The 18,042-nt window shown below is 32.0% G+C and overlaps 2 protein-coding genes across 6 annotated transcripts in view; one reads left to right on the top strand and one right to left on the bottom strand.

Annotated features, from left to right (window-relative positions):
• Positions 1-5,133, top strand: part of LOC148275577 (protein kinase C-binding protein NELL1-like) — a 33,626-nt gene extending 28,493 nt beyond the window's left edge. For 3 of the 4 annotated variants that reach the window (XM_088235501.1, XM_088235500.1, XM_088235502.1), the window contains exon 15: positions 2,034-5,133. In XM_088235501.1, coding sequence (XP_088091627.1) covers positions 2,034-2,150 — 117 coding nt within the window. In that variant the 3' untranslated portion in view covers positions 2,151-5,133. The remainder of the gene's footprint in view (positions 1-2,033) is intronic. The other variant, XR_015823997.1, reaches the window with a different exon arrangement.
• The window catches only part of Tsp74F (Tetraspanin 74F), a 45,286-nt gene continuing 31,265 nt past the window's right edge, over positions 4,022-18,042 (bottom strand). For both annotated transcript variants that reach the window (XM_088235503.1, XM_088235505.1), the window contains exons 2-6: positions 12,494-12,583; positions 9,620-9,811; positions 7,614-7,871; positions 6,007-6,138; positions 4,022-5,005 (exon numbers count right to left, since the gene is read on the bottom strand). In XM_088235503.1, coding sequence (XP_088091629.1) covers positions 4,958-5,005; positions 6,007-6,138; positions 7,614-7,871; positions 9,620-9,811; positions 12,494-12,571 — 708 coding nt within the window. In that variant the 5' untranslated portion in view covers positions 12,572-12,583 and the 3' untranslated portion in view covers positions 4,022-4,957. The remainder of the gene's footprint in view (positions 5,006-6,006; positions 6,139-7,613; positions 7,872-9,619; positions 9,812-12,493; positions 12,584-18,042) is intronic.

The following is an 18,042-nucleotide window of genomic DNA, read 5'->3' as shown; positions in this document are numbered from 1 at the left end:
ATTCTTTTGGTTAATTGCATGAATATTTCTCAGTCAATATTTCTCTTTATATAATTCAATTGATTTTAAATGACATTATCCGCTTTTTAATATTTATTTTATCATAAGTATTTGTAACACCTTGTAGGTTTCGAGAGTTTGACGGGTCAAAACTTTTACTTCACTAACCACTTATAATATTTCTCAAAATGCATATTTAAGTTTTGTCTTCTCGCAAAATATACTTTTAAATATTTTATTACATATTTAAAGGTATATTAGTGCTGAAGATGTTTACCAATTTTGTATAACTATTCACATGTTGTGTACATTTCTAACTGACTAAAATTTATTTTTATTTATTTAGTTAGCAAAATCGGATACCCAGCAATCTCTTAATTTCTCATAGTCATCACAGAAGTAGGTATAGCACAAAATAATTCCAAATTTGGCTTCTCACATACTGGAAATTTTCTCTAAATTCATTTAAACGCAAATACGCTTCACTCATATTACTACTACTACCCGCATTTTCTAATCATTATCCATTTATTGTTAGCTCTGCACCATATTGTGGCATGCTATAATAAATTGTTATTTATTTTAATATATGATTCATTTTTCTCTACAGTTGTAGATAGTTATTAGGTGTTCACATAAGGTGTCTTTTTATTTCAATTTCAAAATGAGCATCAAAAGTTAAAAAAAGGGTAAGGGTTATACGTCATTCGAAAGAAAATTTTCTGTTCTACAAGATATTTGCTTTTCTTCTTCTTCTAGTGCCTTGCCGGGCCCCCCCGACGTTGGCGATCACTACAGTGAAAGCATATGTATTTGTCCTGCGCTACTTTTATATTTCGCAGCCAGGACGACTGCTTATTGATGTACTCGCTGTAGTGATTCCTGGGAAAATATGACCAGAGTGGTTTCTCGTTGCCTTCTCTGGTGGATTTTTATGTCGGGGTTACCTTCCCTTAGCTGGTTGGTTTTGGTTTAGAGGCGCCAAAAACTCGCCTTTCATCCTCTCGTTATCTGCTGTGATCACACCGCTATGAGTGTGATCCCATTGCCAGTTGTGCTGCCGATGGAATGCAGCTGGGCGTTTGCAGCATTTTATAGAATCGCATCCTCCAGCAAGATGTGACTCACTGCGACCCTACTGACAGTTCGAACCCTTTGCTTTTATTTTACATATATTATTTTATTTGATTACAAGCCTTCAAAATGGAATGCCAAGTAGATGAGAGTGAGCATTTTTGACATCTCTTTCTGTTCTCGTTCAATTGAGGGAATAAAGGAAAAGTAAATAATGAGAACACATCATGTTGTAATTTGTCATCTTGTTCTCTTCATTTGAAAACAATCTGACACAACTTATGTCAACACATGGACTTAAGGTAAAAATTCTATAATTAATGTTTCATGGCAATTTTCGAGAAAAGCGTTCATATTTAATACAGACCCTGATAATTTTTCCTTCAGTATTTTACAAAAAATTGGTCAATAATGTATTATCTTTTATTCCTCGATTGAACGCGAACAGAAGGAGGTGTCGAAAATGCACTAAATGGTACATTTAAAGTTCAATTTTGAAGGCATGCAATCAAATAAAATAATATATGTAACATAAAAGCTAACACAATATCTTACGAAGCATTTTTTTTTATTTCAAATGACTTATTAAACTTTGCCATTTTGTTTTACTTTCGGTGCTATTTATTAAAACACCCAATACATTACACAAAGAATAATTAAATTTACTTAATTTTTAACATTGACCTACATCACACATTAGATTGTCTTTTAGTTTTCTGACGATCCATGTTCTTTTTAAATAACTAAAAAGAAATGTGTTTTATTTTTCGCAGCTTTTTATATTATTTTTCACATCAGTCACCAACCTGTAAAAGGGTAAAGATAATCTACACAGAGAGTGTAGTATTTAGTGTAATTGATCGGTTGGAACAGTATCTGTGGGCATGATGATGATGTCAGCCAGGCATGCGCGATGCGGTGGTAGTGTGGGCCAGTAATGAGTGTGAATCCCCCCGCAGGAATGCGTGGCTGACGACTGCCGTGGCGCTGCTGTGGAGCGGAGCGCTCCTGCGGCGCGGCCGCCGGAAGACACATCGCAAGCACCGGGGAGTGAGAGAAGCCCGGAGCCCGGATGAGACTTGATGGTGCAGTAATATGCAACCACTTGTACATTGCCTGATCCTACCGAGCACAAGGAATCTACCGCTATATGTTGTTGATAAAACGTAATATTTATTTTAGATAGAATAAAGTCGGGAATGTGTTTCGGTACCGGCCGCGAGGCAGAGTGCGAGGGAGAGAGATAGCGGCGGACGGAGGCGTTCTTTCGTCTACTTCGAAGGCCTTATTCATATAGGAAATAAAAGAGATTACTAATTGCCTATTTGCCAATTATCTGACAGATTCGCTACGTGTTACTAGTAAACTGTTTTTACAAATTATCGATTGAGCTTAGTATTGTAAAAAATAATTTAGGTGAATAATATTGGAACAAATGTATTATAGTTATGTTCGATTTCATTTTACCAAGGACGAATTTGGCGTAGTGATTGTCTCGAGCAATATATCCTTAATATATATAAATAATATATTCGTATTTCGTACATTACCTATATATTTATATATACGTATAATTATGAAATCTTTCTGTAATAACCTACCGCTATCGAATGTTTGACATCGTGTTGAAATATTATGCCTTTTGGCGAAAACATTTTATACTTTCGGAGTATGCGTTACTATCCCGTTCTGTTTGTGTATTTTACTACTTCATGATTAAACAAAGTACTAAATTATATCCGATACATTCCCTGTTGATGACGAAACTAGGAATCGTAAAGGATTATCCCGGTAATGTTCCGTGCGATGGATTCCACCTTCGGGAAATGAAATACTGCTTCTAAATAAATAAAAACTATCTTCCTTAGACTAATGATACTCTAAAATACTTGTGTTGAAACTTACCATCAGGGCAGTGTATAGCAAACCAAATTTAGTAAGAAATTAACTATTTATTACTTTTCTTAAAAGCATTGTTTAATGCTTGCATGTTGTATTGTGTTCAGAAATATAACTATCCACAAATATTTCACTGTATTTTTATTCAATATCTTCATAATGTACTATTTTTAATAATAAATAATAGTACACAATAATTGTGGTATTTTTGATTTTGCTGTTTTTACATTCCATTTAATTTGCGGCATTTGCTCACTCGATGTGTTGATGTTGAGCATGCAATGAGTCTCAGGAAACATGTCATTAAATTCCATTTAATTTATGCAGCATAAATATGCATATGACTAAATATAAATCTTAACAAACAATGGTACTCGTTCCTATGAATACTTGTGACGAAGTAATTTATATAAATAAATACAACAAATTTCAAATAAAATGTTTTGAAAAAGTTTGTCACAAGAGATTTCGTAATTTTCCCCACCAAATTGACAATATTTATTTGAAGAAACCGATTAATATATAATTTTAATCAGAAATGAAATAAATTCATATTCAACATTTTTTTTTTAATTAGGTAGGTATTTGATTGTTTAAATATTACTTAGTAAATTAAAATATAAAATTCCAAATAAATAACTCCGGATGAAATCATTTTACGTTTCCAAATTCATTCCTAGCAATTTTAATACAGTAGGTATTCCAAAGTAAAATTAAATAAAATCAGAATAGAACGAGAAATAAAAAAATAGGATTTTGATTAAATAAATATAATTTTATTTAATCGCCTTTCATTTAGACACTCATTAGATTGAATGTTTTTTTTACGAAATTAATGATACCTAGTGATACCTAGTAATAACAAATAATAATAGTTTAAAAAAATATTTATAAAAAAACTGTCTCAATAAAATTTTGCATAATATGTTAATAAAATGAATAAATGATTTTTTTAATCAGCCGAGCAATGGACATTGCATTATCTATCAAAAAATAATGCAGGTTCAGATGTTTGCTTTTTCTTCACTCTTCAATAAAATACTTGTGGTTTAATGTTAAAAATCGTATTTATTTATATTCCTTTGTTTAAAAACAATGGTCGTTACAATAAAATACTACATTTATTCTTGTTATGGCAAAATACGGGCTTTAAACCCCTTTATTTTTAACTGATGCTGCACAAGATCATCTGTTAGCTCACAATCATATTTAGAATAATTCAATACAATCTGTTTATCAATAACACGATATCAATGTATGTCCACATTAACACTCGTGTTTTATCATTTGGTGTATAACAAAATCTTTAAAAAATTACTGATATTTTAATTTGTGAATAATGAATGAGCTTACTTTTCGAAGCTCAGAAATATGTTTTTTTTAAAATTCTATTTAAATAAGCTAGAAACTGCAAACCTTGTTGAAAATATATAATAACGCTCACTATAAAAATAATACAAAATTTTTAAATTCCAATGCAACTAATTGTAAAAAATGTTTATATTCTTTTCGAGTTCTCAGAAAACCATTTAAGAAATTTTTAAGACTGGTTTGAAACTATTTTGCATTTTAGTGGTTCTGTAGTCTATTAATATTCTAAATAAAATTATATTTAGAATACAATACATGAAATGTAATTTTCAGAATTAATTCTTGGAATTCAAATAATGTTGTAATGAAATAGAACCACATATTTACTTTGGACATAATTTTTTTTATTCATCGATAAACAAATGTTTTTTTTGTTCAATATTTGTAATGTGACTTTAAAAAATGGATTAGCAAGATTTAAATGCATTGGATATATTACACAAAAGCAATAATGGAATGTTTCACACAGAGCAAATTGAAATTACGCTTACAACTGTAGTTACATTTATAATATTTAAATCTATATTTCAAGGTACTTCAATAATTCCTCTTCCATTTCTTTGTAATCTTGAGATCTGGATCCGTCAACACATCATATTGGCTCCATATTATTTCATTCTATCTTCATGAATAGAACACAAGAGAAGATGAGTCCAAATACCTGGAAAATAAATTATTATGACACCAAATTATAGATATTTTAATTTTAACACTGTTAGATTGTTTGTTGTTATACCTCTGATGCTACAGTGACATTAAAATTTGAAATAAACTCGTGTGGTTTAAAAACAATGTGTTTTAATATAAGTGTTTTTTTTAAAAAAGAGATCGGTAGATATTATAAATATTTATAAAATAATTTAAAAATTTTAAAAATATTTCAGTAATATGTATGTCGAAGGGTTGGTTAATCCCTCGAATGCCAGAGCATAGGTCTCAGCTCTCAATTTCGATACCCGTTACTCAACGGGTATCGGCTGAAATCTGCATTTCAAAATCTTCAAGTGGAATTTGTCTTATTTTCTTGTTATTTTTGTTTCTTTTTGAAGAAACGAATTAACATCAGTCATCAAGCAATATCGATGGCATCATAACAGTGCTAAAAACTGCATTCAACGGATTGCGATTTTAAGGTTTAGTGTTTTTCGAGTTTTCATAAAGATAAATATAAAGGACCAGTTAAATGAATTTTTGCAAAATTGTTCCAGCTGCACGAATCTACCAAAATCTACCGATTTATTTTTCTGAATCTACCGATTTTAGCTTGATAGAGGTTGGCAACGCTGGATGCAGTCTTTTTTTTATTCGTTTTTTCTAAGACCATGTACAAAATTTTAGTTATCGCTCTAAGAGTGTCGTGTTATAATCTTATATGGACATTATTGCAAAGTTGAAAGCACTTAAATATACAGTTTATATGTAGGCCAACCAAGAATTACAATCCATCAACCATCGTGTTCCATTTTTTAGAAAAGCTTAAAAACCAGTGCACGCAGGCGAAATGCTCAGCAGTTGGGGTACATTTTACGTCCCGCTAGTTTGGCATTCGAGTGATTAATACAGATTCTACTATTAAATAAGAACTTTCCGCCCCTTTCTTTATATATTCTATATATGAATGCACATTTTCTCAACATTATATATTATACATATGTGGTTTACCATTAAAAGAGCAACAATGACTCCAGCCGTACCGAGGATTGTCCCATTTTCTCTCATAAAGTGGATTCCCTTCTTCAGGCATCCTTCTCTGTAAATTGTCACTTCAGACTGCAGCTCTGTGCAGGGCAGTTTCTGAAAAATAAACAAAATACATATATAAATAAATAGATAAAAAAGACAATTTGTTTGAAAAAAAAATAAGAAACAATGTTACAAACATTGTTGAAATAATAGTAATATTTATCGTCATCATTCCCTTCCACGTCTGAAGGTGCATAGGGCACTGCATTGGTACACCAGATGTTTTTTTTTACATGAAGGTAAGGTGATATGTCTACCTGAAGGGTGCATGTCCAGGGACTATGAAATATTCTAGAGTAAAAACACTCTTTTTAAAGGAATATTGCACGTCAAACCAGGGAGAGCTAGAGACATTATCATCATCAGTGGTGTATAGGGCACTGTATCGTACTTAAATTGCTGCATATCCGGATCATTTTTGTTGCATTGAAGATAAAGTGATATGTCTTACGCTTCAGGGGCAACTGCAATTAAACTAAATTAGGATCCAGGAACAATTAAATAACCAATAATTAATGTCCACCCTACTTGGAATAGAAACCAGGACATTCGGTAAGGTAGAAGAGCCAGCCAACCACTTTAAAACGAGGTGGATTTATCCATTTGATTTCCGAGAGTGATTTTGATACAGTAATGGTAGTATATGTAATGGAAAATGGCAGCTTTCATAAAGAACTGGGGGAGCGGCTAGAATAGAAAGGCGCCACGTTCAACAGTATGAAGGCTGTCTGGAGATCAGATATTTACTCAGTGAAAACCAATTGCCTCCTATACATAAAATGCCTGACAAAAAACAAACAGCAAAATTCTTAGTTTTGAGATCTAAATAATATAATAATTAATCGTTGATTTGGGGCCTGGGTATTTATAATATTAACTAACATTTTAAGAATTTATAAGAGATGAAATAAATATTGTAGTATTTTTAATAGGAATTAATTTATTATTATATAACTATAGTTATTTACAACTCGTTGAAAATGATCCCCAAAGTTGGAATGCTTTAGTAAATCATGAGAATGACAAAATTTATTTTAAATATATTTTTTAAAGCATGTGAAATTCAAAAATGCCTATCTTAGAGCAATGTCTACCGCAGGCCTTGTTAAACCTTAAAATGCCTGTCAAATGCGGCAAACACCTGTAATATGGTAACTCTAACAGTGACGGAGAAAAGTAAAACACCTGTTTATTAGTTTGCCTATTTGGCACCAGACTTGTTTTTGATTGCAAAAAAAATTGAAACAAATAAAATGGTATTATCTTTTGGAATCACTTATTCAAATCAATTTATTTTACCAAAATAACATTAAAAATAACAAAATATTCAAGGCGTTATGTTGGAACACAATATCAAACCAGGAACCCTTGAGCAATGGTTCGACATTATTAAGGTTTAATACTCTCCAATAGCAAGAGTATTCGCCTCTTAAACATAGTTACACTGATGTAAAAGATGTCAATCTCCAAAGTGATAATGTTTAGCTGGCTCATGACCTATCATTAGTATAATTTGTGGAACATACCCTCCCTCCGAGCTCCACCTCCTTGCAGCATGAGGGTGGGATCTTGTCCTGCCAGTCGCGGTAATCGTGCACCCCGCAGCACATGAGACGTTGCTGCGTCAGGTCCCAGGAGCGGCTGACCTCTTCCCGGTTCCCGTACCAACGCAGTGAGGCCTGCATCTCCTGCTCCATAGATGTCCGGACCTTCTCCCGGAACACGTAACCCAGGATGCCTCCCACGAGCATCGTCACAAACAGGATGAACACCAAAATGTTGTACTGGAATTAGATAACATCTATCAAACTCTTTGCATACTGCAGTAGAGGAAATGAATTAAGTGTGATCGTTTTATTTATTTATTTAAACACTACATGCGCATAAGGGTGGACATATTGCCTGAAGGTAATTTTTTCCTACCTACCCAAACCGTCCAATTTGAGAAAATCAGCGGTATATGAACATATTGTTGATGTGTCATAATATTTTCATTATAAAATAAAATATTGAAAAACATATATATGTTTCAAGAAATAAAAATTGACTAAATATCTACACTATACTATGAAGATAGGAAGGGGTAAAGAGGGAAGGAAAGAGGGAGGAGAAAGGAAAAACACAAATATTCAGGAAGTGACATTTCATACGTGATTTGTATGTAAATAAAGAAGATGCTCTGACATTAGTGGGTATGTACGGATATACTTTTATTTAAACACTTTACTTGCGTATATAGCTTTTTATAGAAATACAAGCGGGTATATTAAGGTAATGTATTTCTACCTACACAAACTGTTAAATTTGAGAAAGAACATATCGTGGTGTAATTACTACAACCAGGTAACTTCAAAATAAACATTTTTATGTTAACCACTAAAAACTGATTTTTGTATCTGCGTCGAGTGCATTTAAATCATTAAAATATTAATTTAATGCATCAAGATCTATTTGTAGCATTCATGGAGGAAGATACAAAGATGTATTTTAGCTCACAGTAAAAATGGGCTACCCACTTATAGAGATGCTATTTTGGTCTATTGCATAGCTTGTTTACAAAAGCGTATTTTAGTGGTTAACTCAAAAACCCTGATTTTGAAGTTATCTAGTTGAAGTAATTACCTACCCCCCGATCTTATGTAATAGAATCATTTAATTTTTTTTAAAGATTAAATAAAGATAGTAATATTTTAAAAACAAAATAGATAAAATAATAATAAAAATGAACCGGGTTGTGGTCCATTAGCTAGTGCCGCAGATCAGAGGTTTGACGTTCAAACTCCACCCTATCACAACTTTATTCTTATTTTCTAATAGTGAGTTATTTATAACCCGTTGAAAATGGCCCCAAAATTGGAATATTTGGGTAAATCATAAGGAAATATTTCTTTTTTACGAAAAAATAATAATTTAAGTAAAAAACTGCACTTTACAAAAGTTATAGTATGCTCCGTTACATACTTCAAAAAATAAATTTTCAACAGCTTAAATTAGCGACCCTATTTTCCAAACAATTTATCGAAATACTTATGTTTAGAAACATTTTACTAGTATCAGCAGCAAATTCTGGCTTAATCATCTCAAACTATTAGTTTTTTTAAAATCTTTTATTTTTAATTAAAAAATAATAAGTGTGTTCTTGGTACTAGACATCCCAGTGAGGGCAATTTTTTGACAATGATAATCACAAATGCTTGAAATACGAGTAGCAGTTAGTACATATCGTACTAGAAAAATGGGAATTGAGTTGTGGTTGAACCTCGGAATGCTTCTACTGAATCCGCTAAACTTTGTCTAACAGAGGGCTTCAAATTACTTTTTTGGTAAATTAATTTGTCATCACAAATAAACAACCAGAGTATTGCATTGTATGCAGACTTAGCTTATTGCAAAACTTTTTGAGCAAATGCTTTGTGGCACGGTGTGAAATCAAACAAACTGCCTGGTTACCCAAATAATAAAAAAAAGTAACTTATTTGGATGATATTTGTTGCAAAATGTTTAAAAATAATTATCCTATTTAGTATCTTACCGATAGTAGCAAGCATTTGACTTCCTTGGCTGCTCCCATGCACCCGAAGAAGGAGATGATGGTGATGAGAGCACCAGTGGCCGTGAGGACATATATAGACCCTTGGAAGAGATTCGTTCCCAGTAAGTCATTTATGTAAGTTCTGTCGATTAGCATCCATAACCCAACTGCCAACACCACCAGTCCTCCAATCTGCAAATACCAAAAGTGTCAATTTTACAATTAGAAGGGAAAACGGAAGTTTAAGTGTTTGCAGGGTTTGTTTGTTTTTTTTATCTATTTATATATTTGAAAAATCACATATATGCAAAATTACAAACCAATATTCTACTTAAGCACTAAGGATAAATCAAACAAGCGAAGCAATGAGGTACAGCGGAATACTTGAGTGGGTCTATCAATTCCTATACAGCAATGCCTGTTCTAAGCAACAAAAGAATTAAGAATGTATTTACTAAAGTGTAAACAGATATATCTTCAACGATGTTTTAAGTATGTACAAATGTTTGCAGACAGGCTGGATTTCCTCTCTCGGGAGTTATTTATTTGTGGCAACAGAGAGGGAAAACATTTTTGAGAAAGGAATATGGAAGTCTAGGTATTTACAGGACTTGTGACCTGTCATTGGCTGGTTTAAGTGGCCACTTTACACACTGTGCGTGTGTGTGTGTGTGTAACATTCCACCATTCTGCCCATATTTAAACATTCACATTTCCTCAACTCTTCCATCTGTTGACTTTTGTGAAGTAAAGGAGCTGAAACCTTTATCATGTGACTGATATTCATCTGGCTGAACCAATCACCTACTAGGCTGAAAACAATGAAAACAATTTTCCAATTTTTTACTTTTTGATATGGAATAAATAATAATAATAAGATATATAATCTTCCCAATGAACTAAAAACTATTAAAAATAATATGTCAATAAATAAATTTAAAGTTAATCTAAAGAAATTTTTTGAACACGTGTAAAGACAACATTAAATTTTATTAGCATGAATGTATTATTGTTTTATGTTTTTTCTTTATATATCCTATGTTTTTCTTTTTCATGTACTCGTATTTAAAATTGTATAGACAACTAAAACAGTGTAAGTCACTCTCCAAGAACAAGAGTTAGTCTCTTTTTTTGGAGAGTTACAGTGATAACATTTACTAGATGTGTAAAAGTAGATATGTTTAGAATTTTACAAACACATGTACTTTTTATGAAATTTATTAATAAAAAAATAAATATAAGAAGAAGTATACAAATTAAAAATATTTTCTTAGAATAAATAAGAATATATAAGAAGAAGTATATAAATTAAAAAATATATTCAGGCGTTGCCTAATATGTAGGCGAAATAATTCAATTATATGGATCACACCCGCAACAATAAAGGCTCCAGCCCCTTAACTTCAGAAACATCAACAGATGGAAGAATCGAAGGAATATATATGTTCAAATATATGCAGAATGGTGAATGTTACACAGTGTGTAAAGTGGCCACTTTAACCAGCCAATGACAGGTCATAAGCCCTGTGGATGCCTAGACTTATATATTCCCTTCTCTAAAATGTTCTTCATCTCTGTTGTAGTATGTTAATATTAACAGCTCCCTAAGGGGTTGAATCCAGTCCTTGACTACAAAAATTTGGACAAACTCAAAACATTGTTTTCATATATAATATAACTTCAAAAAAGAAAACATAAAAAAATATGCCACTGGAAAAACACGACATGTTTGGCATTGATAATTGTGACGTCAACATTCGTGACGATGTTCCGAAAAAATCGAATGGTTTGGAACAAAGTAGAAAATGAACATGAATCGTGACGTAATAGGGGCGTGGCCAATGCAATGACCGTTTTTGTGGGAATTCAAAATTACAGATTTAAAAAAAAAATTTAAGCTACTAATAAGTAGCATTTTTTTTTTATACTGGCCAGTATTTTATTGACCTTTTTTACTTAAATTTTTTTTAAACGGTAATATTTTCCTTTTGTTAACAAGTTTTCTGACTCCTTGCTTCCCATGCCAATCAATACTTAACTGACATTCATCCTTTATGCCCTGCCTGTATGCATTTTGTTTTCTTGTTCAGGTATCTTGGAAAGTAGATACCTACTACAGCCTTGATGTCAAATTTTATTCAACAGAAATATAGATCATGTGAACTGCTGTCAAATACCATTAGGTATTATATTGAAACACGTGAAAATTTACACCCATCCTTTAAATCATGAGCCCTTCATTTAGAAAACAAAAAAAAATATTACTTTTCCGTTAAAATTGACCGAATGGAAAGTAAAATAAGGCAACCCAAAATGGCCACAATAAATTGTTATTGTGGCCATTTTGGGTTGCCTTATTTTTATTATTGAATAAATAAACTTTTTTCAGTGCAACTAGATAAAAAATTATGCCATAATGGAGGATCAAAGCAGTAGATCTTCAAACAAATAAACCATCACGCCTTAAAGGCTTCTTCACTGTTTTGTAAACAGATCATAATAATACTAAGCTTTACTTGTATATTAAACGCTGATTTGAAAGAAATAACTGAACCGAAAAAAGTAGGCAGATAAGATAGAATACCACACCATTCTGTCTTTCATCCGTTCTCTACATTCATACATCTTCTCGTGCACGCACGTTCGTTATTCCTACTTTTAACATGTCCAACAACAAGTATTTGTTGGATTTGATTATGCTATGCCTTTCTCGACCTTGCTCGTTTTCACGATCCATGATAATTCGCATCGTAAATTTAGCCATTCTCTCAGTGGAATTTACTTCACGTACATAATTTTATTATTGGATGATGTGTCGTGATTTTAAAGTAATTAGTTTTTGGGTAATTGGGTAATTAGGCTGTGTGTACTTACAAAGGTTAAAAAGTTCGCAATAAAGAGTCCATATTTCATGCAGCGGCCGCACCCATCCATTTCTTGCCCGAATCCCATTGTAGCGAATTACTAAAACAAAACAAAATATCCAGTTAGATTCCAGTTCCTAAATAACAATTACAAATACATTTTTCTTAGAAAATAAGATTTTCAAGTCGTTTTTCCAATCGGCAACAATTAAATTTTCCATTTTTACTATTCGTCTTTTTACTACTAGGCAATCAATCTCTAGGCAATCAATCTCCTATCAAAGACATTTTACTCTACATTAAATTCGGTGAAATGTATAAAATTAAAATAGGTTTGAAGTGCTATGTTTCAGTCTTATATAAAATTTTACTGTATTTGTATTTCATAATAAATCAAATATTTCATTGTATATATAAAGAAAAAAATAATCATTGAGGCATCATTGAGGTTTGGCAGAAATGTACATCGGACGTAATTTGTGAATTTAATAAGTATTATTTTACAAGTGCCGTTTTTAAAGATAAAATAAACCATAAAGGAAACTCTACTTTACATATATATTATGGTTTTAGTACCAATAAAAATAGTAAGGGGTTAGAATTTGCGGAATCAAATAGGTATTTCTAAAGTAAAACAACGGGTCCTTGGCAGAAAAAAGTCGCTAAACCTGTTTCAGCATTAAAAAAAACTCGGATGGCCAAAATGAACTGAACGCAACCGCAAGTATTTACTACATTACAAGCAATACGAGATATTCGGAACATGACTAATGGACAAACTAACCTATGAAATACATACTTTGTTTTGTTCACAAAATAATCAAGGAAGTTAAACTAAACAAAAAACACTATAAAATTTAACAAACAGTGCCATAATTATTATAATACTAAAAGTTGTGTGTTATGTTATGTATGTTTTATGATAATAAAAGTTATTAGGATAAGTACCTACCATGCGCGGTCTGTTCATAGAACGCATGGAACCATTGGTTCCCCTAATTTTGGACAAATTATTTTTATAAAATAGCATTAATTATCAATCTTAATACCTAACATTTAGATTACTGTAATCAAATAATGTAATAATAATTTGAGTAATAATTCTGGAAGAGTTTTACTATCGCCTAATCAAAATATGTTAAAAAAGCAATGTAATCCCCGAAGCACATCCATTCGTCAGCGCTGTCGTGCGCTTACTGACCAGCGCGTACCAGCTACTGGCCGGCTGCGTCTCGAGGAAAGAACTATCGCGATGGAACCAAATTCGAAATTCCAGCGCCGCACTGAACGCGCAGTCCGGGCGCAGGCGCAAATTGAAATTACCACTAGGCTGCGGAAGCAATCGAAACATACCGATACATTATTTTTCATACATTTTTCGTGTAGTTTAGACGCGATGCGAACGCAACGCCGCGCAGCACAGATGCGATTTCGGTATTTTGGCACTGAACATATTATTATAATTATTATTTTGTGATGGAGTAGGAATTTTAATCAAAATGTAGAATTTAATTCAAACATTACATCATTATAATGTTTATTTGGTATAAGAAAAAAGTTTATTACCTACTACATGTATTGATTTTTCGGGTTTAAATAATGACCAATTATTTTTCGTTGAGAAGTCGTGTTTTTTAACAAGATAATATCTATTTTGGATTCACTGCATTCTTGACAAATAATATAATTTAACACCACAAAATACTTCGCAGTTAGTGTAGTATATATTATAGTGAAGTTGGTTGATTAGTTATTACAATTTATTACAAGATATGTAAAACTATTGTTATTATTTCTAATCATATATGCATAGTATTTAGTTTTCCTTTAATTTCTTAAGGGCAGTGTATATTATTATGTACCAATTACTTTTATATTAATTGCTTCCCTAATCGAAACCCCCACCGCACGCCCCTGGTACCTACCTACCAATGAGAAGAAAAACTGTCCCTAAACTCATTATAGGTATAAGAATTCGAAATCGTACAATGAGTTTCTACTAGGGAAATTTAAAAAAAGGAAGCCCAATGATATGTTTATAAAAATAAAGTTTAAAATAATATATCGTGGGTATGTCGACCTCGTGGTGTAGTGGTCAGCGCGTTTGCCTACCATACACGAGATCTCGGGTTCGATTCCCGACATGGTAGAGATGAAATATTTATTTAAAAAGGTGTTTTTACATTAGAATATTTCATAGTCCCTGGACTGGCACCTGAACCGTACGACTGATCATCTTACCTTCATGTTACAAAAAATGATCAAGATTTCTGCGATTGGTGTACCAATGTAGTGCCCTATTCACCATTATGTGCGGAAAGGGAATGATGATGTTGTATACTGGCAAAAAACCTACTCGACAATATGCGGATGATGCAGTTTTTTCCTCCCTCCATCTCTTCTACCTTTTTTCAACTATTTCTCAAACAACATAGAATATTTTCATAATTTAATCCGTGCATGTTTGTCCTAATCGGTGCATGTGCTTATTAAAATGCATGTCGTGTTGGTTTTATATTTGTGAGCAACAACTATGGTGTTAGTTTTATATTTGTGTGCAACAACTATGGTGAAGGTGTATAGTGGGTTTTGCATGTTGGTTTAATTGGTGTCCTGACGAAGAGACGGGTACGTCTCGAAGCCGGTGGACATAGAACAGTCGGTAAGTGGTAATATACAAATATTTAATATGTATTTATTACTAATACGTATTAGTAATAATTCCCTAAAGAAGCCCTTTAGCTCTATTCTATTCCATAGAAAAAAACGTTCCAAAATTTGGTTTAGTTTTTAGTTTAACAACAAACGTGTAACGGACGGTTTCGGTTTGCGCTTGCACTTCTCGACACGAGTACCAATGGCCTGTTGTATTGCTGTAATCTGTAGCTAACGTAGTAGTTAATCATTTATTTATTTTTTCATTCAAAATTACACTCATTTAAATATAAGTGAACTTATTAAGACTTTTTAGACTGTGCCCGTGTCACGCCATAATAAATAACAATAAAAAATACGTAGTAAAATTTATTCGAATCAATTATAATGACATGTGATGCAATATAATAAAAATCCAGAAAAAAGGTACCTATAAGTAATAAATAATACAATTCCAAATTATACAAATTTAGATTCATACATTATCAAATATACAAAATAACAGTATCATTCAAATCAAAAAAATAAAAGTAAAATATAGTAGTATTGAAAAAAAAAAATAGTATCATTGAAATCAATAGAAAAACATAATTTAAAAGATAATTGAGATATGGTTTCTATAAACTCACTATACAATGCAATAAGAAATAGGAGTAACAAATAATTTGCCAAATAAGATCGAGTGCTAAACCAAATAATATAAAAAAACATAATGAAAAAAACATCTAAAAATACAAAATACAAAAATATATAAAAAGCAAATAAAAGTAAAAGTATGGAAGGAAAGCAGATTTGTCCATTTTTGCTAATTGCTAATCTCGAACTCGAAAAAAATTGACAACCTCGTCCCTATCGATGTGCAGCAACCAATTGCAAACATTTTTCTCAAATACATTGGTACTTGTGGAGTTCTTTATGGCTGCAGGAAGTTGATTAAAAGATTTCGGAGCCAGAAAGGTAAAGTTTCTTTGGGCCAGCTTTGAGTGAGTGGTAGGTCCAAGGTAATTAATCCTTGCCGCTGAACGCGTCTGTATATTTTGCTGTGTGCTGACTTTATCTACAGATTTCCAGAAGTTCACAAGTGCCTCTTTAACAAATAGCTGCCGCACATCTAGAACTTTACAATTTTCAAACAGTTCTTTTGAATAATCATAAAACGGTTTTTCTCCGTGGCGACTCTAGCCAGTGGCGTGTTATTACTCTAAGATTTATTACAATATACCAACAAGGTTTCGGCACCCGTTAAAAAACATCATAAATATAAGTTTCTTCATAAAACACGATGTTATTTAAAGTTTCTAGTGACAAATGAAAAATGGGAAAAATAATTGTGGGTGTGAACTATGAACTCATCCAAGCATTAACCGAAGTAGGTACCCGCTTCCCAGGACCGAATTTGTGCGAGACACACCCCAAGCTCTAACTGGGTATTAAGTGAACATAGCACCTATCGTCAACTATACCCATAAGAATTAACGGTAGAATAGAAGGTGGATTTGGACGGTTTATAATTGCCTTAAAAAAAGTACATCATCATCATTCCCTACCCACCAATCGCAGCATATCGTGATCATTTTTGTTACACGAAGGTTAGATGATCAGTCTTACGGTTCAGGTGCCAGTCTAGGAACTATGAAATATTCTAGTGTAAAAACGCCATTTAAAATAAATATTTCATTATCATATTTCATGACAACCATGTCGGCAATCGAACCCGAGAACTCTTACATGGTAGGCAAACGCGCCGTTGACTACACCACGAGGCCGACTACTAAAAAAGTATAATATACGTTTATTTAATTTTACTTGAAAAATTCTTCGAGGAAAAGATACTCGAGAGTGGTTAAACTTTACGATAACTACCACATTATTTAGGTAGGGTCGACCGGCGCGTTGAACTAGTTTTTTAAGTTTCGGTCGACGCACGAAATCATTGAACATAATAGTGTAATTTAAACTTTAAAACATAATTGTGTTTTCTGACATTAGATTGATAATATAAAATAATACAAATTTCTTAAAGTAATCACAATATTTTAATATTATTTGTAATGTAGTGTAAGCTGGTTCAATACGCAATACGTGTTAATCTAGCATACGTGGTAAGTTGAACCGCTATTCAATAAATTAATAATGTTAATCAGGAAAGGAATAATAAATACCGTTAAACAATTCGGATATTATATCAAACACAACTTATGGTAGCTTTATATACCGCAACAAATCAACCAAGGTGTAAATACTAATATTAGTATGAAACAAGTTTATCATTATTTAAAATCTTTTTAAAAAAGTCAAATTCTTCAAAGGAAGTAATACTCGTTTTTTTACCATACATAAAAATTCATCCTGCGAGAAAGCGAAATAATGTAATGTACTATTTAATAAATAAATAAAATGTCTCATTAGATTACTTACAAAAAAATAAATAACGGGGCGTATTGAATTAGATGGTTCAACATGCCCGAACCCCATTTTTAAAAATATTTAATTAAATAATTATTAATCCGCTTTACACGAGGAAATTAAAAGATAAAGCGAAAATATTGACTGAAAAAGCTTCACAAATCTAATTGTTACTATTTTTATCTAGGTTTATTAAATGTGGAGACCAAAAACCTTTTTTTTACTTTTCACTCAAAAAACAAACAATTCGCTTAAGTTATTTATTTGAACATAATTTAGAAAATGTATGATGCGCGAACACGCCCCTATGTTTAACTTACCCCGAATAAAATATATTTCATTTTCAAATACATTTCATTTTATACAAAATCACATTTATTTTTATAGTAATGAAGTAATAAATCAATTCAGTTTGCTATCCGGTGATGGAATAAATAATACCTTTTATTTTGGAAGAAATTACCATTTGGCAATAATCCCACTAATGTACAAATATAT

This window comes from Micrasema longulum, unplaced genomic scaffold, assembly GCF_059751315.1.
Source record: "Micrasema longulum isolate JH-2025_06_02 unplaced genomic scaffold, ASM5975131v1 h1tg001384l, whole genome shotgun sequence".
NCBI classification, from domain to species: Eukaryota; Metazoa; Arthropoda; class Insecta; order Trichoptera; family Brachycentridae; genus Micrasema; species Micrasema longulum.
This window is presented reverse-complemented; position numbering and strand designations above follow the sequence as displayed.